The sequence below is a fragment of the Puma concolor genome, chromosome D1, assembly GCF_028749965.1.
Source record: "Puma concolor isolate L17-30 chromosome D1, mPumCon1.1.hap2, whole genome shotgun sequence".
Classification (NCBI taxonomy): domain Eukaryota; kingdom Metazoa; phylum Chordata; class Mammalia; order Carnivora; family Felidae; genus Puma; species Puma concolor.
This window is the reverse complement of record NC_141676.1, coordinates 98,609,679-98,636,111: the sequence shown is the minus strand read 5'-3', so window position 1 is coordinate 98,636,111 and position 26,433 is coordinate 98,609,679. Positions and strand designations below refer to the sequence as shown.

General features: G+C 50.7%; 1 protein-coding gene across 5 annotated transcripts in view; it reads left to right on the top strand.

Moving 5' to 3' along the window:
* The window catches only part of GRIK4 (glutamate ionotropic receptor kainate type subunit 4), a 431,577-nt gene that overhangs the window by 320,916 nt on the left and 84,228 nt on the right, over nucleotides 1–26,433 (top strand). For 4 of the 5 annotated variants that reach the window (XM_086678846.1, XM_086678847.1, XM_086678844.1 and 1 more), the window contains 2 exons: nucleotides 2,780–2,932; nucleotides 3,617–3,721. In XM_086678846.1, coding sequence (XP_086534972.1) covers nucleotides 2,780–2,932; nucleotides 3,617–3,721 — 258 coding nt within the window. The remainder of the gene's footprint in view (nucleotides 1–2,779; nucleotides 2,933–3,616; nucleotides 3,722–26,433) is intronic. The other variant, XM_086678845.1, reaches the window with a different exon arrangement.

Below are 26,433 nucleotides of genomic sequence, written 5' to 3'. Positions count from 1 at the left end.
GAGATTAGCTGGGAGACAAAGGAGAAGGCGGGACAGAAATTAGCCTACCGTACCATTTAGCCAAACAGAAGGGTCTAGGGGCCAATGTCAGTAGGAGTAGCCAACCCCCCCTCACCTCGGGTCAACGTTTGTCTAAGCTGGAAGGGGAGCGTCTGTGGCATTGATCATTTCCATATGTCCTCTTGGCAAGGAAATGTGAGAGGTCCATTAATAAAGGAGCCACATGTGCGCAGGGGAAAATGAATTATGTGCAAAGGACAAGGACAGTCGTAGGCTTGCTGCGAAGCCTCAAGTGCCAGCAGGTGACCCTCGAATCAATGAAGAAGGAGCTGAGCTGCAGAGGGGAAGGGCAGCCGCTAGAGGGGAGAGAGCGGAAGGTGACCGGTGGGAGGGACTCGGGGGAGGTGGCTAGTCACCAGGACTGCAGAGGATTCTATTGGTCCTGGCCACAGGGTGCTTTGGGACCAGGGGACAGAAAAGATGGCACTGAGAGGGAAGAAGGCCCAGTGCAGACACCGGGGACCCGGGGCTGCTGCCTGTGTGGATGTCTCAGAGGAGAATGGGAGATGTTGAGGTCTACAGTGCTGCCAGATGGTAGGAGCTGAATAAATGTGGGAAGAAGGAAAAGAAGGAGCGGGGGGGGGGGAGGAATGAATACACGCGCGAGGCAGTTTTACAGTACAAGTGAGCTTGGATCAGGGCAGAGAAACTCTATTGGGCTGTTCTCCCCTGTTAATTGCCTTTTAGAAAGATTATCCCGAGTCAGCCTCCCCAGCTGCCGTCACAGGCAGGTAGCAGAAGTGCAAAGGGAATAAGTCGTTCTTCCCAGCCTGTTTCCTGCCTCGCAGCTCCCCGTTCTTGCTACTCCCCATAGCCTTAGTTCAGCCAGCACCTGCTTCCTCAGCTGACACCTGCTCGCACCTGGGGGTGCGCGGCCCCCGCCCTCAGGAACGGTGGCACCTGACCTTTGCAGTTTGCAGAGCACCTTGCGGATCTGTGAGGCAGGATGCTGCCAGTCGTTTACAGAAACCGTTGTTCTCTCCAAGGTTCCACAGCGTGTTTGGGATCGCTCAGCACCTGCGTGAGGGCTGGGATCCAGACTCTGGGTTTAGTCTTCCCGCTTTCAAGCTCTTTCTCTTGTACCTCCGGCCTCAAGATGCTTACACTCTGTCTTGAGAGCTTGAAAAAGATCCCAGCGGTCCCAAGGTGGCCTCCCTGCACCCCCCCCCTCGGAGGGGTGTCTCTCCCAGGGCCTGGCCAGGTAGGAGGAGGCTGTAAGAAGTCACAGCAGGGGACCGTCCAAGGGCACAGTATTGAATTGCCCATGGCAGTGTCGCTCTTCAGTGGAGGGGCTTGCTTGGTAATCGGATGGTGTGTGGGCTTCCGGACCCCAATCTCACTGCTCCCCCCGGGGCCTCCCCTCAGGGCTCCTGTATGGTTTGACGCTATCATCATTTACTCCCCGTAGGTTATTCTTGTCAGGGACACTGTGTGCACAGCGTGGTGTCATTGCCTCCTGAGAGGGCCCACCCCTCAAGGACGGGCATCTTCTGTTTTTCTGCACCTCCCCAAAGCTGCGGACATCCAAGTGAACTCATCGAGTAGTGCTCTGGCTGAGTCTTGTGGGCAGATTTCACTCCCAAGCTTCATTCAGTTCAAGAAACATGTCTTGGGGGGTCCTACCACATACCAAGTCCTGGTGCTAGATGCTGTGAGGGATACAGAGCTATGACCTCGGTTGGTCCTGCCCGAAGAGCTTGCAATTTAATAGGGAGATGATAATATGAACAGACTGCACTAGCTTCTTCCTCCGGCTCTAATTCCCTCTGCAGCGCGACCCCTGTCTGCATTTCTGGTTTATTGCTTCTTCCCCTCCCACCTCTCCACCCCCCCACCCCCCACCCAAGTGCACACCACACTCTCCACCTCTCCATTTTCTGGAGTGCCTTTCTCCCTTTCCCAGCCGCTCCCCCTCCCAGATCCAATGACAGCCCTACCAAAATCTTTCAGCGCTCAGTTCCAACGCCGTGTCCTCCGAGAAACATTTTCTTCATCACCCCACGGGATCCTCCTCTATGGACCCCACAGACCTTTGTGCGCCCCCTCACTCAGTTTCACATTACTCTTATTTGGGTCCCACCTCCCCACATGCCTCCTCCATCCTGCTGTAATCTGTCACAAGAATAGGGTCCTACTCATCTTCGGGCTTTGAACTCAACCTTGTGCTTCAACCGTACCCGTTACACGGAGTAGCACAAAGTAGACTGAGGGTAGGATGGTTTCTCCAGGAAGAAAGAATATCGTGGGGTCTTCTAGGGGTCAGGGACCTTCCGCTGAGTGTTGTGGCACGGGCATATCCGAACGTAGTGTCCCGGTTCCTTCCCTGTCCTGAGGTAGGCAGCTCCATCCCCTTCTTGGGGATTCTGAGAGCAATGGAAGTTGCTACACCCCTGGAGCGGAGAGAGAAAGGGATAGCCTTGAAATCGTTTGGGGTCCAAAGGGATAGCTTGATAATCTAATCCCAGAGAAGCCTTTGCCACCCCTGTCTGCCTTCGGCAAGCACCTGGACTCGTAGGTGAAGAGCAGAGCGGGTCCAGACACAGGAGGTGAGCCAAGGGCGACAAAGAAGTGCCCTTATTTCTTCTGTTTCTCTTTTCCCTTGTCTTCCTCTCCTCTTTTCTTCCTCCTTTCCCTTCCCTTCCCTTCCCTTCCCCTCCCCCTTTACACCCATCCCTTCCTCTCTCTCTGCCCCTCCGGCCCACTGTCTGCCCTCTCCCAGCTCTCCTCGGCCCTGCTGTTTGACGCCGTCTATGCTGTGGTGACTGCGGTGCAGGAGCTGAACCGGAGCCAGGAGATTGGCGTGAAGCCCCTGTCCTGCGGCTCGGCCCAGATCTGGCAGCACGGCACGAGCCTCATGAACTACCTGCGCATGGTGAGGGGCGGCCGGGGCCCTGCAGGGCGTGGGGGGGGATCCCCTGTTCGAGGCCCTGCTCCTCCGGGCCTCCACCGTACATCACAGTCCCAGATACGACAGCCATATGCGGTGACCCCGTTCGATGCACCGCGGATCACATTTGTCCTCTGACCCCGGAAGTCCCACCCAGGGGGCCGGGCTTGGTGCTGTGCTGGCCACGTGTCCTCTAGCGGGATGGAAATGGATCTCTAGCCCACGAAGAAGACCTCTCCCGGCAGAGAAGCCTGGTGCACCGTAGCTTGCGTTTTGCATTGAGAGTCAGGTCTCCCTGACTTCTTGCAGGCCTGAAGGTGGGCGTCCTCCAAAGAGGACAGATCCTACTAGCAGCCAACAGCCTGGAGGAGGGACACGGGAGGATCTGAGTTCAGGCTCCCGTCTCGGCATTGTGTTGGTTTATACGGCAGCTGCGAGGTCCCTGGGTGTGGGGCGTCTTTCTCCTCCTCCAGCCCCAACCAAGTCTGAATTGGTTCCAGAGACATCGCATTTGTAGTCACCAGCTCCTGTGGCTGAGAGACAGGCGGGAGAATGGACCTTGATGGCCTCATTTCTCTTGGGCATCCTGAACAGCACACGGGTGGAATGCTTGGAGCCAAGTGGCACACGGGGCCTGTTTGGTGCTGTAACTCACTCTCTCTTGGACAGGTAGAATTGGAAGGTCTCACCGGCCACATCGAATTCAACAGCAAAGGCCAGAGGTCCAACTATGCCTTGAAAATCTTACAGTTCACCAGGAATGGTTTTCGGCAGGTAAGTCCTGGTCTGCCGCCACGGTGGCACGTCTTTCCTCGTTGTTCCTTTCCGTGTCCCCAGCCTTCCCATCTCTCCCCTGTCATCAGGATGGCCCCTGCTCTCCCTTGTCCCCAGGAGCTACAGGCCGCATCCTGGGCACAGATGCTGGCATGCACAGGCCTCCCCGCTTCCCGCCACCGCATCCGCTGGCGTGAGTCAGGGACTGCTGTTCTAGCAGAATAGCTAGAGGGAGCAGTCAGTCATGCTCTGTAGGGGACGGCGGGTGGGGTGGGGGGGTGAGAGGAAATCACATAAGGAAGGAATTCCCAGGCCTGGCCCGCTATTTTGGGTTCCTCTACTCCCTGAATTTCGCCCTAACCCTGGAGTAGTGTCAGGCTCCAGAGCTTGCGGGGAAGGAACCGACTGGATCCCTTCAGCATCGGAGTGGATGGCCGGTCCTCTTCCGCCAGCTCTTTCCAGACTGACCCACGCCCGGCTGATGCTGGTCACAGCCCTCCTCTCCCATCTGCTACCTGTCTTCTCCCGTCTGCCCAGGACGTCTCCGGCCTCCGAGGCCCCTTCCAACTCCCCACTCCTTTCCGCATTCTCTTCCATCAGCTCGTCCTCCCTTTCTCCCGTCCTCTCGCACCAGAGGAAACAGGGATTCTGACAGCCATTCCAGGTGCCTCTGAAGGTCTCCCAGCCTCTCCATCGCCCGGATAATCAACCCTCTATTCTTAGGCTAGCCCTTCTCCAACCTTCGAAAAGCCAGAGAAATAGGAAATGATGCACTGATTAGAGCAGGAAGCAGACGTACTGGAGAACATCCGGCTGTCAGAGTAGCTGAACAGGGCCTCTGAAGGGTCTCACCTTTCCGGGAGATCATGAAGATTCTTCTTCCAATTCCTCCTCCTCCTCCTCTCCCGCCTCCTCTTCCCTTCTTTTTCTCTTTCTCTTTCGCTCCTTCTCCTCCATCGTCACCGTCATCACATAGCAGCTTTCATTTCTTAAGTTCTTCCCACAGGCCATACACCATGCTAGGTGTGCCATAGGTATTTTCTCATTTAACCTTACAAACTAAGTACTTTCAGTTTCTTTGTATTTGGATTTGGATTTGTATTCTGTCACCTGCGCATAGAGATGATCTTATTTCTTCCTTTCCAATCTGGATGCCATGGATTCCCTTTTCTTGCCTTATTCAGTGGCTAGAACTTCAACGTTAATACCGTTAAGTTGTTTCCGACCTTAGGGGGAATGCATTCAGCCTTTCACCACGAAACTTAAAAACACACTGCTCGCTGTAGGTGATTTGTAGATGTTCTTTATCAAGTTGGGGGTGTTCCCTTTCCTAACTTCTCGAGAATTTTTACCATGAATGGGTGTTGAATTTTGTCAAGTGCTTTGTCTGGGTCAACAGATATAATCATATTTTTTTTCTTCTTTAGCTGGATCATATGGTGGATTATATTAATTGACTTTCAAATGTTTAACCAACCTCACACACCTGGAATAAATCCCACTTGGACATAGTGTATAATTTTTAGACATTGCTGGATTTGGTTTGCTAATATTTTGTTGAGGATTTAGCATCTAACTTCTGAGTGATACTGGCCTACCGTGAGCATAGGGGGTTTTTTGCTTTGTTTTTACCCGCTTTGTGTGGTGTAGGTAACAGGGTAATACTGGCTTCACAAAATGAAGAGGGAAGTTTTCCTTTCTCTTCTGTTTTCTGGAAAAAGTTGTATATAAATGCTGTTAATTCTTGTCTAAATGTCTGGTAAAAGACTCCAGGGAAGCCATCTGGGCCTGGGGATTTCTTTTTCGGGGACTCATAAATTACAAATTCAATTTCTTTAATGGTTATAGGACTATTCAGGTTATTTGTCTCATCCTCATTAGGGTTTGTTCATCTTAGCTGGTAGTTTGTGATAGGTACTTTTATTAATCCCCATTTTATAAGTGAAGAAACCCAGGCTCAAGGAGATGGACTGACCTGGTCTTGAATGGTTGGTAATGGCAGTTAGTTTGGAACCCAGAGATCTCTGACTCTGACGCTGAAGTTCTTAGCCATTATGACAGACAAATCATGCATCAAAATCACCTGGGTAATTTGTTAAAAATACAGATTTTTAGACTCCACCCTATAAAGGTCTGATTGGGTAAGCCTTGATTAGGACCCAGGAACTGATATGGTCATTGAGCACCCAAGGTGGTCCCAATGAAACCCTAGGCTACGCTGTGAAGTCCCTGCCACATCTGTGTCCCACCATCCTGTCCCCATGTCTGAGAGGCTGCAGTTCAGCCCTTCTCATGACATTGAATGCAGTGCCTTCCAGAAGGACAACGATTATGCTAGGCCACAAGGCAAGGTCACCCTTCTTGGAAAACAAGATAAAAGAGTCCAGGTTTAGGTAGATAGCCAGAAACTCTGGGATAGAATATTACCAAATGGTCATCGCATTTGGCTAACCAATAAATGAGTATATGCTATGTGTCAGGCACTGTGCTGGGCACAGAGGGAACCAGGCTGCAGAAGGCACAGTCCCCAAACTGAGAAAGAGCTCACAGTCTGGTGACACAGGGCCAAAATAAGTGCAGTTTGGGGTTATTAAGCTCAGATCTTGCCCTTGAGCTCATAATTCCCTGAACAAATGAAGCCTCCAGCCTGGAGGGAAATTGCTAGGTCGACTCTTCCGTGAGCCCCCACTGTGCTCAGGGATGTGAAGTGAAGAACGCTCATTCATTTTTTCAATAAATACCTGTTGAGTGCCTACGATGTTCCAGACTTTTTTCTAAGCACAGGTTTTAAAAAATGGGCAAAGTGTCTGCTTTTGTGGGGCCTATATCGTAGTATGGGACAAACACTAGGCAAGTAAATACATGAATAATATAGCATCAGTAGTGATAAGTGCTATAGAAAGAAAAATTAAATAGCATAAGGAAATGGAGTGTGTGGAGATAATCATGGTGGGGAAGCAGTAGTTAGAAGAACATAACGTTCATGCCACGCCCCAGACTTACTCCATAGAAAGCCCAATTCTAGGCTCTGAAAAACTCCCCGTTAGACCTCAGGCCTGCTTTCTGCCCCCCGGAAAGAGCCCCCTTCCATCACCCAAGCAACACCTGCGGTGGCAGTTGGCTGGTGACCCTGATCCCACCCGCTGCTTGAATGACAGCTGATTAGGCTCAAAGGACCTCTTCTTAACTCTGCTTCTCTAGCAGCTGCCACTCAGCCTGGCTTTTCCCAGCTGCCAGGCTGCAGGACTGCCTGGGTCATTAAGAAACAGCATCACCAGCCCCCGGCCCCGAGGTCCTAGCCCAGCCCAGCCCAGTAAAGGGTTCTGCTCTGGGACATCCCAACCAGCAGCTACTGGTCCTTCTTCGGCGGCACATGCTGTCGGTGTAGATAGGGCATCTCCAACCTAGATGTGCACAGGAGTGACCAACGGTGTTTGCTACAATTGTGCATTCCCAAGCCCCACAGCTATAAATTCTGAGTCAACAAAACTGAGTGCCTTTCAGGAATCCGCATATTCTTGATAGCGCCCAGATAGAGGATTACAGTGCAGGTGGGCCACAGGCTGTGTTTTGACAAATAGTGTTCTCTGTGCATAGAATTTCCTCTCGACCTCCCCACGTCCCATCCCCATCTTTCTGAGCCAGTGTGACCGTCAAGGAAGATGGTATTTTTGACCTTCGGCTCTGCTAAGTTTTTAAGTTTTTATATTAATTCCAGTTGTTTAACATAAAGTGTTATATTCGTTTCAGGGGTACAATATAGTGACTCAACCCTTCCATACATCACCCGGTGCTCATCACAAGTGCCCTCCTTAATCCCCATCACCTATTTAACCCTCTTCCTCTGGTAACCATCAGTTTGCTCCCTGTAGTTGAGTGTCTGTTTCTTGATTTGTCTTTCTCTCTCTTTTTCCCTTTGCTCCCATTTATTTTGTTTCTTAAATTCCACATCATATGTGAAATCATTTGGTATTTGTCTTTCTCTGACTGACTTATTTCACTTAGCATTATACTCTCTAGATCCATCCTGTTATTGCAAATGACAAGATTTCATTCTTTTTTTTTTTAAGATTTATTTTATTTTGAGAGAGAGAGAGTATACGCGGGGGAAGAGGGAGAGAGAGAGAGAGAGAGAGAGAGAGAAAGAGAGAGAGAGAGAGAGAGAATCTTAAGCAGGTTCCATGCTCAGCGCAGAGCCCAACACAGGGCTCGATCCCACGCCCCTGGGATCATGACCTGAGCCGAAATCAAGAGTTGGATGTTCAACCGACTAAGTCACCCAGGCGGCCCAATTTCATTCTTTTTTATGGCTGAGTAATATTCCATTATATATGTATATATCTTACACCTTTATCCATTCATCAGTCGACGGACACTTGGGCTGCTTCCATGTCTTGCCTATTGTAAATGATGCTGCAATAAACATTGGGGTGCATGTATCCCTTTGAATTCGTGTTTTTGTATTCTTTGGGTGAATACCCAGTAGTACGATTGTTGGAGCACAGGGTAATTCTCTTTTTAACTTTTTTGAGGAACCTCCACACTGTCTTCCCGAGTGGCTGGACCAGTTTGCGTTCCCACCAGCAGTGCAACAGGGTTCCTTTTTCTCCAGGGACACAACTCTAGACTGGATTTATTAAGTGGATTGTGATAATCCTCTTTTATTACCCATTTTTCTTCAACAGATCTAGTGACTGTCCTGCTGCTTTCCTGTCTAGCTCAGGTTCTGTGAATATCAGTGAATACTGTATCATGGGCATGGAGGCAGCTTTGCAGTTCTGGTCCCCAGGTCCCATCTCAATCACCAGCTGAATCTTTGCCTCTTGATAGGTGTCCTTCCCCTGATTATTATAGGATGAAGAAGTGGTTTGGGGAGTGATGAGTAATTGGGTTTCTTTTCCAGGGTGGGAGGAATGTCAGTATCTCTGCTCTAATATTCTTCCAATGCCATCCAAGGTGGTGCTGGCAGAGGAAGGGAGAGTGACCAGGAACAAGGGAATTAACATCTCTTGAGGACCTGTCGTGGAGGACCAGACATCACGCAGACACTTTGCACAGATCACTTCTGACCTGGCGGACAGCCCTTGAAGGCAGATAAACTCCCACTTCACAAATGAGGAAACTGAGGCTCAGGAAAGACCAGGAACTTGACCAAAGCCCACTATTAGCAAGCATTTCGGGCAGAGCTGAAATTCACGCTCAGGCCTGTCCAGCTCCAAAGCCCATGTTCCTGGCTTTCCGTCACTTCCCTGGAATCAATCCCTAAGTCCCCAAATCAAAACACTGTACCCAGGCCTGTGGCTTGTCTGCCACCTGCTCCCAGTGACCTGCTGGGCTGGGCTTTCTTCAGTAATGGTGTCTTCTCATCGGGCTTTGGTTTCGTTCTTTCTCTTCCTGTCTGGGCGAGTGACTATTAAGAGCTGGTTTTGATTATTTAGAAAGCACCACACAGGGACCCAGTGGGTTGTAATTGGTAAAATGTCTGAACCAAATGCCATATTCCCTGCTGGTGGCTGATTAAGGGATTATTACCATTTTAAAAATAGTCTTTCAGAATCCAGGGTTATTTTTTTTACCATTTAAAAAAATTACTATTTTGATTCTGTTTAGAGAGTGTTTTCCATCTTGGAATTCTGTCGGGGGGGGGGGGGAATGTTCCCCAGAGTATCCTATAAGTGACATTTCTGAACCTGGACCAGCTCCATATTGCTTATTTATGGCCATAGAGGTCAATGCAATTGCTTCTAGGTTCCCTAAGCCCATCCTCCAGTTCTGCCGACGTGAGATCTCCCTTCTCCATCCCATAGTCTCCCTTCTCATTTCCCAGAAGATGCCCTGGATGGCATTGGAATAGTATAATCTCCCTACTTCATTCAGGATAAATCAGATTTGAAAGAGACAAGGGGAAAATAGAAGTACAGCATTAGCGGGCCCTTGATTTCCTTCATTTAACTTAGTCTAACGATCAGAGATTCTGAGCAGCCCCCAAGTGACTTTGGGAGGGCTGTAATAAGATGAGCACACCTTTCATCTAAGGATCGGAAGTGACTTAACAGGCTCTAATTAAGCCTTTGGGAGAGGGAGGCCTAAGACATGGGGGCCGGACCTCCCTAGCCAAAGATGCAGATCTCACTTTTCCTGTTAGACTGGATTATCACCAGAGGAGTACCTCCATTTTCTTCCTCTGTGGGATGTGGATGATTTGGCCCCTGGACGTTTGTCCTCGTTAAACCCAAGGATGATTGACACTAGATTTGCTTGGCACTGTCTTCTGCTTGCCTACGGTTGGGTAGCAAGCTGGCCCTACTGACGTATGACAGTATTAGCTCACGGTATTATTGGGTGTCTCCTTCATGGCACCCCATACTGGGTGGTGTACAGAGATGTTTAAGATTTCTCATCTTGTATCAGCCGTACCTGAAGGCTGCTCTCTGTCTTGCAGGTGAAGAAACTGAGACAGAGAGAGATAAAGTCATGTGTCCACATCCGCACAGCTAGTGCGTTCCAGGCTTAACTGAGGCCAGGTCTAGCTATCTTCAACGTCCACATCTTTCTACGTTGCAGCTTGGCCCCAGAATGTGTTGGGGGAGACCTCCAAGGCTTCTAGTCTAATGTCCCATCCCAAAGCAAGAATGTTTTCTGTGGAGACCCCGAGAGAAGTAGCCACCTAGCTTCTCCTTGAGTCTGTCCTGGGCTGGGGGACTCACTACCTCCCCAGGGACACATTCCCAAGTCTTCCAGGTACTAGATCAAAGTCTGCCTCTTCATTCTGCCCTCAGAAGCAGCTGGAATGGCTCACTTTCTCTTTCTCCCTCTCTCTTTCTTTCTTTCTTTCTTTCTTTCTACCAACTCTTCATATATTTGAAGATAGTTCGATTTCTCTTCATTCATTCTCTGCTTCCTAAAATTTAGCATTAACACTGTTTGAGCACCTACTCTGTGTCAAGGGCTGGGAATGCAAGATAAAGGAGTCATGGTTTCTTCAAGGGCTCATGGTCTTTGGGGAAAGGCAGAAATTGTGGTCAATAATTACTGTAGAGGCCTCTCTGATTTCTTTCCTTCGGCAAACAGTGGCCCATAACCGTTCCCAATGCAACGTGGCTTCCAAATCTGGTGCCACTGACGCTTCTGGGTTTGTTTGGGTCTCTCTTAAAACACGAGGCCCCAATTGAGGACCACACTCCAGATGGGGCCAAATGGCACAGAGCTGAGAGCACCACCCTCACAAACACTAACTTTCCATTCCCTGCATTAGCTTCCTTCCCGGAATTAGCCTTGGAATTTTTGGTTCACTTAGAAATCGGGACCTTGGGGTCAATTCATTGTTCCACGTGCCCCCCTCCCCCCAAAATACCCGGGGTTATTTTCACATGAACTTTTCATAGAAACCATCCCTGAGCCACCCTTTCCTTGGACCACTTATCTACTTAAGTCTGTTCCTATGGAGATGGAGAGATTTGCAGATCTGGCCAAGAGTGGGCGAGTAAAAAGCCTTGGGAACTGATGGCCATGTTTCGTTTTCCAAAGCTGATATAAACTCAGCTTTTTGAGGGGCTGGTTCTCTGGAATGACTTGCGTGTAGTTCCAACAAGGCAGGAGGATGGGCCAGATGGCTTTTGTGAGTCACCCTTGCAAACCAAGAACTCAGGGGTCCCGTGTCCTCCAGAAGCTTCAGGCTATCCAGCCCCAGCTTCCTGAGTCCCTACAGGTCCCACCGCTTGCTAGGAGGACAGGCCGCCTCTCTTGACTTTCCTCTCCTGCTGCCTTCCCTGCAGGCCCACACACAGGCACGCCTGCCCCTTTGGCGGGGACGTCTGGGATGGTCCAGTGTTTGTGGCTTGTTTTGATGGCACCCCTGAGTCGTGTAAAGGCAGCCAGCCACATTTCTTATCATGGCCGGGGACGCGGGAAATATCTTCCGCTGCTTCGATGGCAGTTTTAACAGACCTGCTGGTGGCATCCCCCCCACCCCGTCCCCACCTCCAGACCCGCTCCCCACTTCATAAGCAAACAAACCAGGACCACCAGAAACCCCTAAAAATACCGTGTCAGATGAGAGCCTACGCTACCATTGTAGCCCTGGGAGAAGAGTGAGGGCCGGGATGGGGGGGTGGGGGGTCTCCTGTCCATGCGGGAGGCGCTGCCCCACATCTGTGCCCTTTCCCCCGGCCCCTGCCTCACGAGCCTCGGTGACAGCCCTGGTCCCATCTGCGCTAACGAGAGCAGCCATCACGGCTCAGACAGGTCGCCAGGGGGAGACGCTGCTCGGAGAGTGTCATGCCTGCTACCGTCTAATACATTTTCAGTCTGGGGAAGGAGTTTACCATAAATATGCAGATCCTTTGAAGCTGCCTGTGCGGAACCTGGCTCAGAGCGCTGGAGCGGGGGTTTGATTGCTGGAAATCAGCGGCCTCGTGTGCCAGCTCCCCGGCTGGGGGACAGACCTGAAAAGAGTGGGCCGGCTGGGGAGGCCACTCGGCGGGCCGTTCCCTGCGAGCCAGCGACGTTGCCTTTGATGAGGAAATTCTGAGGCGGCCTGTCTCGGGGAGAGAGGGGGGCCTGCTTTGAAGGTTACTCAGAAGTCACTTACGGCTTCCTTTTAGTTAAGGAGTCAGGAGAAGGGAATTGGCGTGAGGTTTGAAATAGCCGACGTCTCCTAGAACATCATAAATTCTTAGAGCTGGCGGAGACCCGAAAGGCCATCTGGTCCAGCTTTCCCGCCGGAGAATGTGGATGGGCCTGTGTGTCGCCCGGGGCTTCAGACCCCTCAGTGGCCCCGTTGGCTCTCAGAGCGAAGTGGCCACTCCCCAGCGAGGCGGTCACACCCTGGGCCTGGCTCACCTTGAGCCCCCGCTGGTGCCACGCCCCCCAGACGCTCTGCCTCTCCTGTGGTGTTCTCGGTCACCCGCCAGGGCTGGGCACCCCTTCAGGGCAGACCCGGCCCTCCCCTGCCGAAAGTGGGGCTCTCAGCACAGGCCTGGAGAAAGGGATGAGCCAGCGACCGGGGGTCTGGTGTGTGCCAGGGTCCGGGGACTGTGTGGGGAACATTCGGGATGTGCCGTTCGGCTCTGAGGAGCCCTCCCATCCCGTAGGGACACCAGAGCCCTGGGGACCTAGGATGCGGTCACGAGAGCTCTCTAAAGCTACTGTTCCCCAGTCTGTTCAGAGTTCATATGACAAGCCTCCCCGCGGACAGCTGGAATTCGAAGCCGTGACATGAAAAGGCCTGCAAATCACCATCCATGTGTCCTTTCTCATTTCATTCGATGCCCCCAGAGCGGCACCTCTCTAGTTAATTAAAGGGCTCTTCAGTACCTCCTCCTGTGAGGGCATCTGGCTTTCCCGGCCACCCCCAGATGACAGCCAAGGGGCAGATGAGCTGGCTTTGGAAGGCCGTGACCTGAAGGGCCCTCTCTTCCCCCTGTCTCCCTGGCCCACATACATCTGGTTCTTTCTCCCAGAGCCCTGGCACTTCCTGCTTATCAGCTTTGATGGGAAATTCACTGACTGCAGAAGCTTATTCACACATCAGCCGGCAAACAAATTAGAGCTACTTAAATTTTCAAACGGGGGGCCACGTTTGGGCAGACGAGCGGGGCTTCAAAGTGCCGCGGTTTAAATATATTTCTTGTACTGTGCCCCATCACGCGTCCCGCCTGAGCCCAGCCCGGGGAAGTTTGCCAGTACAGAGTGACTCTTTTCTGCGCCTCTTCAGCCAGCTCATGCCTGGGAGAGCTGGAAGAGGCTGACTGCTAATTTGGTCTCATGAAGCAGCCCGCGTCATCCGCTCTGATGCGAGATGGGCACGCCACAGACCAGAGGTGTGGGGCATGAAGGCAGGGGGTGGGGAAGGAAAACCCAGGGAGGTGAGGGGGAGCCGGGTGCAGGGGCCCCGGCTCTCACGGTCCCCAGAGTTCTGTTCCTCAGCGGCTCCCCCAGTAAAATAGGCTTGATGGTCGTAATAATATCTGCTTGGCGGGCTTTATAGAATTACTGTGAGAACAAAATGAGATGCTGTTTATAGATGTGTTTGGGGGATTCTCCTTTGCGGTGCAAAATTGAGTCCTGTCATCTCTCATGAAGATGTCTGTGTAGATAGGTCTCTGGATCTTGGAACGCGGCATTCCCGGACCCTTGCTTGTCGGCTGGTTCATGGCAGAGAGAAGGGCAAAGCAGGGCTGAGCCATGTGCCCTCATCACTCCCGCTGCAAGTCCAGAGCTTGCAAGCATGCTGCGAAGGCCGGCCCGTGCTGGAGGGAAGTAAGCTCTGCCGTCCAGCCCTCCCTTCCTCCTTCAGGGTAGGCTCCTCACTGCCTTCCTCTCCCCCTTCTCTTCTTCTCCATCCCTGACCTCTGTCCTTCCTCTGCTCCTTAATGTGACAGCGTCCCATGTACCACCACTTTGCAGTGGCTCTGGGAGGGGCGAAGACAAGAGCCGGAAGTCAAGGCTCCATTCCCTGGGGGAAATCTGGACCGTCTAGGGCCTCTCTAACACCACACTGCTTAGATAAGAGCCCACGCTAGAAACTCCCCATCTGCCCGGAGTACAGCGAGGCCCAGCCACCACCCTGTGGGCCCACATCCCTCCCGGGGCAGCGATGGGCCATTCTCAGCCTTTCCCTGAGAGCTGAGCATTTTACCAGGTCTTGAAGGACAGGGAACAACCAGCCTCCTTCAAGCGCAGACACTTCATTAGAACCATTAGCTCAATTGGCATCTGCCGCTCAGAGCCCAGAGTTGTGTGTTATTAGTACAACTGGTCTCCCAAGACACTTCTCCACCTGGTGAGTTTAACAAATGAAGCCAGGCTCTCTCCTTGCCCTGACTGTGGCATGTTCATTGGCAGTAATTTCCTTGGAAGATGAAAAATCTCAAGCATTCCTGAGCTCCCTGATAAATTCTCTCCTTGGCAGCTAATTTGCAATACCTTCCACCTTCTGGGAGGTGAGAGAGGGATGTGCGGCTGGGCCTTCATATTTACAGGCTCTGCCATGCACCCACCCCGTGCCAGTCTGAGCCAGACCAGTTTGGTCATCCCCCCCAGACGTTTGGAAGAGAGTCTGTGAGATGTTTGACCACACAAGGGAAAAGGAGGGCCTGATAAAGAAAATTATTCAACTCCCAAAGCACTTCTGTCCAACAAAGAGAAACAAAACCACAAAAATGAAAGGCAGTCTGGGCACTGTCACTGCCCTGAGTAGGGAAATTTAACTTCTGAAGTCCTGAGCTGGTCAGAGAGCCTAGTAAGTCCCCGAGCGCATCTTTGGAGGGTGGCGTTTTTAGTCCGAGCTGCTGTGCACTGAGCTCCCCTTCTGTCCTGGATGGTATTTATCTGTCGCTAGAGTCCCTGAAAATGGCCGCTGTGGGTCCGTTCTGTTGGGCGGAAGTGGTGAGGGCCGGGGCAAACGCCACTTCGCATCCCAAAGGTTCGGGATTCGGGATGGAGGTCTGGGCACATCTTGGCAAAAGCCCAACGTTTGAGCACACACAGAGTGCATCCGATCCTCATTATTGGTGGATTCCATTTCTGCAAACCTGTCCACTTCCTAAAATTTACCTTATCCCAGAGTCTGGGCTCATGGTGCTTCCTCAGACGGGCAAAGAACAGTGAGGGGGCGCCTGGGTGGCTCAGTCGGTCAAGAGTCCCACTTTTGCTCAGGTCATGATCTCGCGGTCTGTGAGTTCGAGCCCTGCATCGGGCTCCGTGCTGACAGCTCAGAGCCTGGAGCCTGCTTCCGATTCTGTGACTCCCTCTCCCTGCCCCTCCCCTGCTCACTCTGTCTCTCAAAAATAAACAAACATTTAAAAAAAAAAAAAAACGTGCAAAGAACAGTGAAAAATGTGAGTCAGCCGACAGGCACGTTCCCAGCTGAGGTCAAACAGGCAGTGTCTGCCTTCTTGTTTCAGCCCTGGTATGGTAAACACGTGGCCTTTCTTATGGCCTACTTAGTGTCATGTCTTTCACACCAGTGTGTTTTTTCCTGGTCACTTTGCTGTTGCAAATGACCCCCCAGCTTAGTGCAGACATGCTGTCTCGTGGAGCTAAGCTCAAGAAAGATGTGATGTGCCTTACAGACAAAATACAGGTTTCCAGAAAGCATCATTCAGGCGTGAGTTATAGTCTGTTGTTTAATATTAATGAACTGACAGTATATATTCAATAAGGTGGTGGTAAGCAGAAACACGCATAAAGCGAGGCTATGTGTGGTCTGGTTGATGAAAGTGTTGTAAACAGAGGCTCCTAGGAACCTAATCCCGCATCTCCCTAGGAGCAGTGAATCCGTATTCCCTAGTTCAGTGTTTGTGGCAACTTAAGTGAATGTCATTCAGTGCAAATGATGAGAATCGACTGTGATCAGATACAGCCAGGAGAGAAGACCAGGAATGTGTGAACTTGTCCTACGGGTGGCCTTTTCTCTCTGTATTCACCACCCCAGACCCCTCCTCTCTTGTTATCATGCCAGAGGGCCTCATCTGCTCCTTGATGCCCTGGCCTTTCTTCTGGTTCCCTTGATATAGGAAGTAGAATCTAGATCTTACAATCCTGGGGCCAAAAAGGAATCATAAAGGTCTTCTAGACCAATACTCTCATCAGATGTTGGGATTCTTGCAAATGTGTTTTCCTGAAATAGAGTGTGTGCTTGAATGCCCCCAGTGTCGCGGAACTCACTGCCTATAGAAAGTAGAAAGCTCTTGTTAGAAAGATTTTCTATCTATGGGGCAGAATTACTTCTTTCTGCAGCCTCTTCCTTTTGTCCTTATTTCTGTTTCCTGGGTCCACACATGTATCCTTCCCATGTCTGCCTTTCCTTTTTCCTTATATAATGCGATTTTAATATCTTTACCTGCCTGCTCAGTTTCCTTGGGAAACACTCAGTAGTGTGTTCCCCTTAAAGAAGGTGCTCCACTTAAGCTCCACTTAAAGAGGGTGCCTGGAACAACAGTATGCAGTTTTTCAGGTGTGGTCTGAGTAGAAGACTACTTTCTTCCCTCGCATCAAACCAGCCATCCCTTCGTAAATGGTATCCACAAGGGAGAAATGCTAACGCTTCCAATTTATTTTCATGTTAACCAAACACAGGGTCTTAGCCCCAAGACCAAGCTCTAATGGAGAAATGCCAGGCATCCGCCACGGGGCTCAGAGAGAGCTACTTCATGGCAGGAGGGAAAGGGCCCTTCCTCACACCCTTTTCTTTTTTTTTTTTTTTTTTAAATTTTTTTTTTTCAACATTTATTTATTTTTGGGACAGAGAGAGACAGAGCATGAATGGGGGAGGGGCAGAGAGAGAGGGAGACACAGAATCGGAAACAGGCTCCAGGCTCTGAGCCATCAGCCCAGAGCCCGACGCGGGGCTCGAACTCACGGAGCGCGAGATCGTGACCTGGCTGAAGTCGGACGCTTAACCGACTGTGCCACCCAGGCGCCCCACTCACACCCTTTTCTTGATGGCCACCTTCATGGTGCTTCTTCTACGTGCCTGGGTAGCCGAGCTTCCAGTCACCTGCCCAAGGCCTCTGTGTTGTCCCTCTCGGGGCTCTCTCTCCCTGGCTTTGCCCCCAAGGCACTGAGAAACACTATACCACGTCATAAAATATACCCAGCATTTTTAGGAATTCAGGTTAGAGCTGGATAGGACTAGACAATATCTTTCTTTTATAGGCTAAAAAAGAAGTGACTTTCCCAAAGGAATTTCATAATGCAATTAATCAGATCTTTATTGAGCACCCGTTATACATTATGGGCCAAGCACTGTCCTGGGAGCTAGAACTACGAAGAAGAATTTATTAATGCAATCACCAACTACTTACTAAGCCCTGATTCCATGCTAGGCATTAGGGATATGACAGGGAACGAGACAGGGCCTCATCATTCATAGAGTGTATTGTCTAGTAGGGGAGATGGGCTTGAAACAAATAATACCTAAAATAATTGTGTGATTACAAGTGTGATGCATGCTGCAAAGGAGAGGTTCGGGGCACTCTGCGTGAGTCTTTATGATGGGGACTTGACTGAGTTGGGGGTGGGGGGCATCCCCAAGTAAAGGGGAGTGTGACCAGCCCAAACAAGGGCCTCCCAGAGCGGGTAGTCTGGTGCGGGCCTCTGAGACCAGAGCCGGTTGATGGCACAGCCAGGTTGGGAGGCTGGAATTCTGAAGCTTCCATTCCTCGAGTTTTATTTAAATATCCTCTTCTAGGTTGGAATCAAAGAGAGGGAAAAGCAAAGGCTGACTTCAGGGATGCAGACTGTCAGGAACCTTACGGCAAATACCAGTGGATAAAGAATAGCAATTCAGATGTCCCCTGTTTAACTACACATCCACAGCCCAGGAGAATTAATATGTTGGGGACAGTGTAGTCCCGTGGACCTGCCCGGGTCTGACTCTGTCCTAACTGTGGAACTTTAGGCGAGAAACCTAATCTTCCCGAGCCTGAGCCTCAGTTTTCTAGTCTGTAAAACGGGATGATAGAAGCATCCACCCTAGTCATGTGGTGGGGAAGATTAAGTTAATGAATATAAAGCATTTAGTCCAGTATCTGGCATGCGGTAAATAAAGGTTCAAAAGCAATAGCTTGTATGATTTTCCTATAGTTAGTCTTTATAAGTGACTATGACTAGGAGTTTATTGAGGTCAAAAAAGTATTTATTGAGCATCAGCTTTGTTCCAGGGACTCTGCTAGGGGCTGATGATAGTGAACAGGCAAGGTATCCAATACTTTTTCCTACTTTCGGAGCACGAACTGCATGTAGGTTGCGATCCAAGATGCACGTTAACAGCATGGCTGCGCATAATCGAAACAAAAGCTTATGGAACAATGGTTGCCCCGTCACGCGCGTTGTGCTCTGATATAGTCCGGAGATATATTTCACTTTTAAGGTTCAGGTCTTGACCCCACCAAATTGATTTCATAGCCCACTAATGGGGGGCAGCCACAATTGAACAAAACACTGCTTTAGACCAACTGAGTCGTGGCTTCATAGAAATTACCTGTGAAATTCCTTTGATATACCACTGTCTTCCCAGTTTCCTCCGGGCTTGTTTCTGATCTCTTACCTTTGGCATTTGCTATTGTGGTCCTTTGATCCTGAATTTTCACAGCATTCTGCATGGAAACACATATTTTGTATTGAAAGAATATTTTGGCTAAGGGAATGGGGTCTTTGGCCGACATCAGCAACACCCTTCGTTCCCCAAATCACCCCTCAGGCAATCAACTGGGTCCTTAGTTCTGACCCAGTCTCCCACCTCCCACTGAAACTAAACTTTTATGGTTGGAGATATTGGATTTAAACTCAGTAAACATTTAATTCCTTCATGCCCGGGGCGTTTACTGTAGCGGCTTACATTACAAGCCTTTTAACTGGCCTTCAATCAAACGAGGTACAGACCTCTACTGTGGAGACTCTGAATCTGTAAGCCCGTCTCAATTCATTCCTGGGGTCTCTAGCCATAGTGTCTCACACCTGACTGTCATTTTTCCAGCCTATATGTCACACAGTTCTGTGCACTCAACGAGATGCCAATATATATTATTATATGCATCCTTCCTAATGAGCATTTCGATTTTGAACCATGAACCTGAGCTTAAAAAAAAAATGAGTCTGTGGTTATGGTTTTTCCAATTTTGGATGGTCCCAGAGAACAAGGATCTGGAATGAAAAGAGCTTCCGTGTGAATAGGACTTTAAGCTTTTGGCACACATGTGATCGCCTCAGATCATCCCAGTAAGTAGAGAAGGGAAGGAAGATTACCCTCATCTTATCGGTAGCAAAATGGACTTCCCAAGCCACATGGCAAGGGCAGGATGAAACTTGAAGTCAAATCTCCCAACTTCTGGTCAGCTGCGTTGCCACCAGACTGTACTACCGTTATCTCACATTCATGGCCCATCAAAAGCCATCATAACACTATCTCAGTTGATTATCAAATCATGCTGTGCCATATGGACAAGTGGGTTCATTTATTTCCATTTTACAGATGAAAAAGATTTAGGGAGGTTAAGTGACTTGCCCAAGACCACACAGCTTAGGCATGACAGACTAGGATAGAAAATGTGGATCTTCTGGGACATCCTTCCCCCCGCCCCCCGCTCGAACCCTGCATTCCCTTGTGTCAAGTCCCTAAGCAAGCACCCTGCACCTTGACCAGGATCACTTTTGTGGGGTCTGTAGCAGACTTTCTTCAGGGTTGTATTCACCAACGAACTAGTTTAGAGTGATCAGAGAGGTATGTGGGAAGACCCAGGTCTTAAGGTCAAGATGGCCTACACTTGCCCCAACTTGACCAGACAGTAGAGTAGTAAATAGAACATGGGCTCAAATCCCAGTTTAACCTTCTGATAACTGGAACCCACAGCAAGTTGCCTGACGTCTCTGAGTCTCGGTTTCTTTTCTTCTGTCACTAATTTGCTCATTCACCCAATAATAACTTGTATGAAGTGCCTGTATTAAGCATTATTATTGTCGTCTGAAGTGTCTACATCTCTCAGGTGGGAAGAATAACAGGGCTGTTATGCAGAATTTGGGAAATTTATGGAAGCCAACCAGTGGCTGAGTGCCCAGCACGCAAGGGTGATCGATAAGTATTTGCAAACTCTGACTGTGGAGCAAAAGGACTCACCTGGCCTTGGAGTTATGTCAGCTTCTGTAGAAGCTGGATCCCGACAGCGCTAAGTGCAAAGAACAATCATCTAAATGTCCATCAAGTGTTAAATGTTGCAGAGGGCACACGCACAGACACAAGCAGGGATGTGAGGAAATCCCTCAGGGCTTTCACAGCGAATCCCTATTTTATCTACTTGGGACAGAGCAAATGGGCAAAATGACAGCCCGGAGTGATTCTAGGCGGGAGGGAGAGGGCTGTGAGGGAGAGGCAGGTGTGGCTGCTCCGGGCAGGACCACCCTCCTCAGGTGACAGCAGAGGGCTCTCCCTTGATGGTGGAGCAAAAGAAGACAAGCAGTGAGCGATGGTCTCGTGGCTAAGTGCACAATTACAGCCTAGCCAAAATGTTCTGAAAGGAAAGAGAATATGGTTTGGGGACAAGTTTGACTTTGGGAGAAAAAGGAAAGGCTTCCTGGGGGGTGGGGGGTGGGGAGTGACTCTCAAACTGAGGCCTGAAGGATTAACTGTTAGGAACTAGGTCTGGGTTTGGAAAACGTCTACAAGGGTCCAGATAGCAAATAGTTAGACTTTGTGGGCGCCTGGGTGGCTCAGTCGGTTGAGTGTCCAACTCTTGATTTCAGCCCACAGTTCAGGGGCTCAAGCCCTGCGCCAGGGCTTTGAGCTGACAGCGTGGGGCCTGCTTGGGATTCTCTCTCTCTGCCCCTTCCCCACTCACGCTGTCTCTCAAAATTAATAAATAGACATTTAAAAAACATATATTTAGACTTCGCAACTTTACCCTTGTAGATGAAAGCAATCATTAGTAGTTAGCTGTGTTCTAATAAAACTTTACTTCCCAAAACAGGCAATGGACCGGATCTAGCCTGTGGGCTGATTTGCCAACCCCCGAAGAGCTGAGAGAAGGCTAGGGGTCAGGGGTGGTATGCAGCAAAGAAAGTTCTAGAGGGGTCTGCGTGCACACAGACCCTGGCAACAGGAGCTTGTTACACTTGAACACGTAGGTGTGGCCGGAACGCAGAGAAAGCTGGAGCGAATCGTGTGAGGTGAGCGTGGAGAGTGGGCAGAGGCCCGCTTTGCAGGGCCTGCTGGGCCGTGTGAAGGATCTCTGTCCTTAAAAAGCAAAAGGGGGACAACTGAAAGGTTTTAAGCAGGGGCGAATGCGATCATATCTGAGATTTTGTAGGGATGACCACCCACGGCTATGTGGAGAGCAGAACAGAGGCCCAGAGTGTAACCTCGTCCAGGGGAAATTCCATGGGGACCAGGACTAGAGTGGAGGCCAGGGAAGGGGGAGAGTCCGGGAAGTTTGCCCACTTGCTCGGGGCCACCAGGCCCTGTGGTTACAGTGCTAGATGCTAATGCGGGACTCCAGACTCCACGTGACACGCTACCAGCTCTTTCGGGAAGCAGCAGGGGACCCCTGTGGTCATGGCCCTGGATAGGCATTTCCCGAGGCATATTGCTGAAGGACTGAACAGCTTGCTTACACTGCCCCAGGGTCACACACCAATTAAACGCCGGTCCCAGACACTCATTCAGTTGTACAGCCAGTGGCCTTCCCAAAGGACTGTGGGTATTCTGTATCGATGCCACGGATTCCATTCACCAGAGCCCCGGCGCCCCGGCCAGCCTTATCTGTGTTCTCCTTACCACGGTTCCTTCCAGCCTGGTCCCTTGGTTGCTCGCCCTGGGGTCAAAGGCAGCTGTCCCGACAGCACTACCAAGTGACAATTCTTAAGGAGAGCAGACGCTGTGAAAAGTGGACAAATTAACTTCTCAAAGCACAGAAATGAAGTGGCCATCTACATTTCAGCAATCCATAGCAACGTTATCTCACAGCACAGTGTAATAATAACTGGCTTTGTAACAATGACACCGTACCAAGGTCAAGACGCTCACTCTGTTTAAGAGGACAGTGGAAAGTATAATTCTCTTTCACAGAATTTTTGGAAACAGTGCCTTCGGATAAATAATTGAAATCTCCAAACTGTTAGTGCTTAAGGAGCAAGATGCTAATTAATGTATATGGACCCAAATTAGCATAAGTCGTGTGTCCTTTAGGAATGTTGGGGAAATGATACTTTCTGTGCCCGTGCAAACACATCCCGTATCATTTATTTTCAGAAATGCTCATATTCGACTGAACACTCCAATCACGAGATATTTCTTGTAGGAGCAGCAGAATGGGTTGTGAGACAAAATACACATTCATTTTCAAAATTGTGATCTCCATTAAGCAGCACATTGGCCTTGTTTTGAATCCTGTTTTTTTCTACTCACCAGCTCTGTGACTTGGGTTGGTTATGATCTTACGTGGACTTTCCTTTCCTTCCTTCCTTTTTTTTTTTTTTTTTAATTTATTTATTTTGAGAGAGAGAGAGAGAGAATGAATGGGGGACAGGCAGAGAGAGAAAGGGACAGATGATCCAAAGCGGGCTGTGTGCTGACAGCATAGAGCCCAATGTGGGGCTCAAACTCACAAACCATGAGATCGTGACCGAGCCAAAATCGGACACTTAACCAACGGAGCCACCCAGGCGCCCCTACTTTCCTTCCTAATAAAGTGAAGTGGCAGTGAGAGTCATAAGCATCTACTTCGAGCATCCAACACAGAGCCTGTGAGGGCAGGTGGGCCTCAGTGTGGTGATGGAGCCAGCTTGCCCCAGCTAGCGAGGGCTGCTAAACACATCTCTTCCCGACTCTGTTCCGTGACATCACGTTGGTAGCCTGCACTCAACCTTAGCCGGGAGTGTTTACTCCCCAGCGTTACAAATCGGAGCCTTTTTTTCCTGCAGAGCTGGATTTTAAACATTTCCTGGCCCACCACCAAATCCCTATTAACCTCTACACCTTCGCCTTTCCCCGTCATCATGCTTGTCATCTGAGCTGCTCTTCCTGCGATGCTCTCCTTCATCCTGCATCGCAATCCCCTGGAGGGCCTGCTACGACGCACATGGCTGGACCCTTCTTCTAAGTCAGAATTTCTGACTTAGTCAGTCTGGAGTGGGGCCGAGGAATTTGTACTTCTGTCCCTGGTACTGCTGATCCCGGAATCAGACTTTGAGACGCTGGTCTCATCGGTCTAACAAACTCAAGTCCACGGTGCAAAGCCCTCTGGGGGCACAGAAGAGATCCACCTTCTGCCTCAGACCACGGCGTTAAAAATTAATGAACGCTTGCATAGTACTTGCACATACACTGTCTCATTTAATCTCCCTAAGTACTTTATGAAGTAATAATCACTATTTTAACCCCCACTTGGTAGATGGAGGAAGCAGGCTCAGAGGGACTGAGTAACTTACCCAAGGCCACACAGCTCATAAGCAGAGAAACCAAGTTCAACTCAGGTCCTCCCACTCCGGGGCCACTGCATTCGTGGTGCACACAGTGTAGCGCTCCAGGGCGAGCAGAGGCTGAAATCCGGCCTGCCCAGCTGTGCACCTGCAGGGCAGGGCCACATCAGCCCAGGAGGAGGGTGCCTTTTCCTTTACCTGCATTAAGGCTCCGTATAGGCTAAAGGTGTTGTCCGAGTCCACGGACATGGAGGAGAGGCAGAGCAAGTGGCAGAGACAGAAAGTGCAGAGGGAGGCCCGCGGAAAGACATTATTTGAACATAATCAGGCCCACACATGTGGGCATGTGGAAGAGGCTTACAAAACAGCTGTTCCTGCAGGAGGTTTTGAGGGCAGGCGTCAGCACGGTGGAGCGAGGGAATCTGGCTGGAGGCAGAGTCACAGATTGTCAGCGATGAGAGCCGGATCTCCTGCCCACCGCTGGCATGTGTGTGGCATGGAAGGTGCCCGGTGGGTGGGGCAATTAGCCTGTATCCCAGGGCGCCTGGCTCTGTCTCTCGCTTTCCCTCCCACCGCCTTTCTGCAATTAGATTGCTCTGAGGAATCACTGCCAAGCCGCTTTGTTGCATCTGACGAGTTTATTAATTTCTTGGGGGCTAATGGGAGGGTGGGTGGGAGATGCATTTCCTGACTAGCGCTTAGGGGCTAATTAGTCTCTTTGCTGTGTCCCCAGAGGTGGGGGGTGGGGGCAGTACACTGCTCAGGCTTGTCAGATCTGGCTCCGGGTAAATCATTTCTATCCCTGGCTTTTGTGGGAACTTATCTCGTGGCTTGGGTAAGATCGGGGAGTCCGGGGCCGGGGCAGGTGGTTCGTGAAGATTGGGTCCCCTGAGCACAGCCGAGGTGGGAAGGTGAGGCTGGGGGGAGCTGTCTCGCGGGCCCTTCGGTGACTATAGATAGGACTCTGAGAAGTTCACTCCTGTGTCAGACATCCAAATGCTGACATCCAGCCCAAGTGTTCTTTATGTCCTTCTGTCTAAATCTGGCCCTTCCCACCCTCAGAGACCATGGGGAACCATTTCTCGCCATTTTGCAGACGGGCCGGATCTATCTTCAAACGAGCCTCCTCCGAGAGGATAGTCGTTTCCGCCTGACTTTGTGCAGGGTCCAAACCCAGGAGAGAAAAGCTCTGTCCGGGGTTCTTGCCCAATGGCTGAGGCTCCTTTCTCTGGTTTGCTGGGCCCGCTTTCATGAAGCACGTCTCGGCGTCCCTACCCAGGGCCCAGCAGCAGAGACAGGAAAGTCTCGTTCTGGGTGTCGGACAGCTCTGGGTTCAAGCCCGGGTACCACTACCGAGTGGATGAGCTTCGGCGAGGCACTAAACCTCTCCAAGCCCCAGTTTCCTTATAAATCAAAACACCACCACTATCCTCAAAGTTGCGAGGAGAGTTCAGAGAGATGATAGAACACATCTAGCGCAGCAGGTGTCTGGTCTCTTTTTTTCTCCTTCCCCTTTGTGCTTGAAAAGCCAGAAGCTCATCCCTCATTCTCCCCACCCATTTCGCCTGCAGAGAGAGGCAGAAGGGGAGCGCAGCAAGAACCTGATGTGGCTGGTCCCTTTGAGAGGCAGTTAGGTGCTCCAGAGACCCAGACGAGGCTCCCTCGCCTTCTGTCCATGTTTCACCAGCAGCAGCAACCTGCTGACATGAGATGATGGCTTCCCCTGCTTCCAAGTACCAGCCCCTAAGCGAGATGCTGGGGCGTGAGCGTAAACTGGCCAAGCCCCACACGGGCTGGTGGGGAAGACAGGCAAGCAGAAACGTGCAGTAGGGCATTGGAAGAGCCAGGCAGGACGGCCACGGAGGCTTCCTTGGGAAGACGCACCTGGGGCTGAAGCTCGGGCCTCTCAGCCAGTGGGTGAGGTGGCCCCAGGACAAGTTGGAGAGGCTCTTTTATTTCGGTGTCAGTTTCTTTATCTGTCAAATGGGACCTCCCGCGTGGACGTGCACGAGACGCTGCTTGTAAACTAGAAATGAATATGCGTATGTCCAGGACCCTTCTGCCCGTGCGGAGGCGGAGAAAGCTGCCCACCCCCTCTTCAAGTGGCATCCTCACAGAGTCTTGGAGAGGAGTTTTAGGGTCATCTGGGTCATCTCCCCTTCGGCAGGTGAAAGGCTCACCCGTGGACACCATCGGTCCTGTGGCTTGGCCTTCCCCTCTTCAAGCTCCAGGCCAGGATGTCAGAGGGGTGATTACTGTTCCCCAAGACCCTCAACCCTCTGGCCCTACGGAGTGGGAGGGGGCGGGGACCAAGGGTGAGATGCATCTTCGTTGTTGTTCAGTTTTCCCCAAGAGGAACCCAGAGCCCAGCTCTGGTGAACAGAGCCACATGGCATCCATGGAACTTGTGACGGTTTTCCAGGGAAGCTGCTGCTGGTGCCTGGAGGTGCCTGGCAGAGATGGATGTGTGCGTTTCGTTGGGTTTCCAGCCAGCTGTCAGCCACATCTCCTGGCTGCCCACTTCAGACACTCGGCAACAGACATGATTTGCCAGGGGCTTCAGCTAGTAGAAATATATTGGTATTTACACACATGCGTGCGCACACACGCACACATACGTATTTATAAAAAGGGTTCCGCTGAGAAAACAAACCATCTGAAAACCCAGTGATGTCGAGCTTAGGTGTAGAGGACTTTCTAGAACGGAGAGCTGGGTAAGTTGCGTACTTTCCCCCCTAGAAGTGAAGGCAGCGGGGAAGAGGGAGGAAAATAGTGTCAGGCTAAATACATTCTGATTA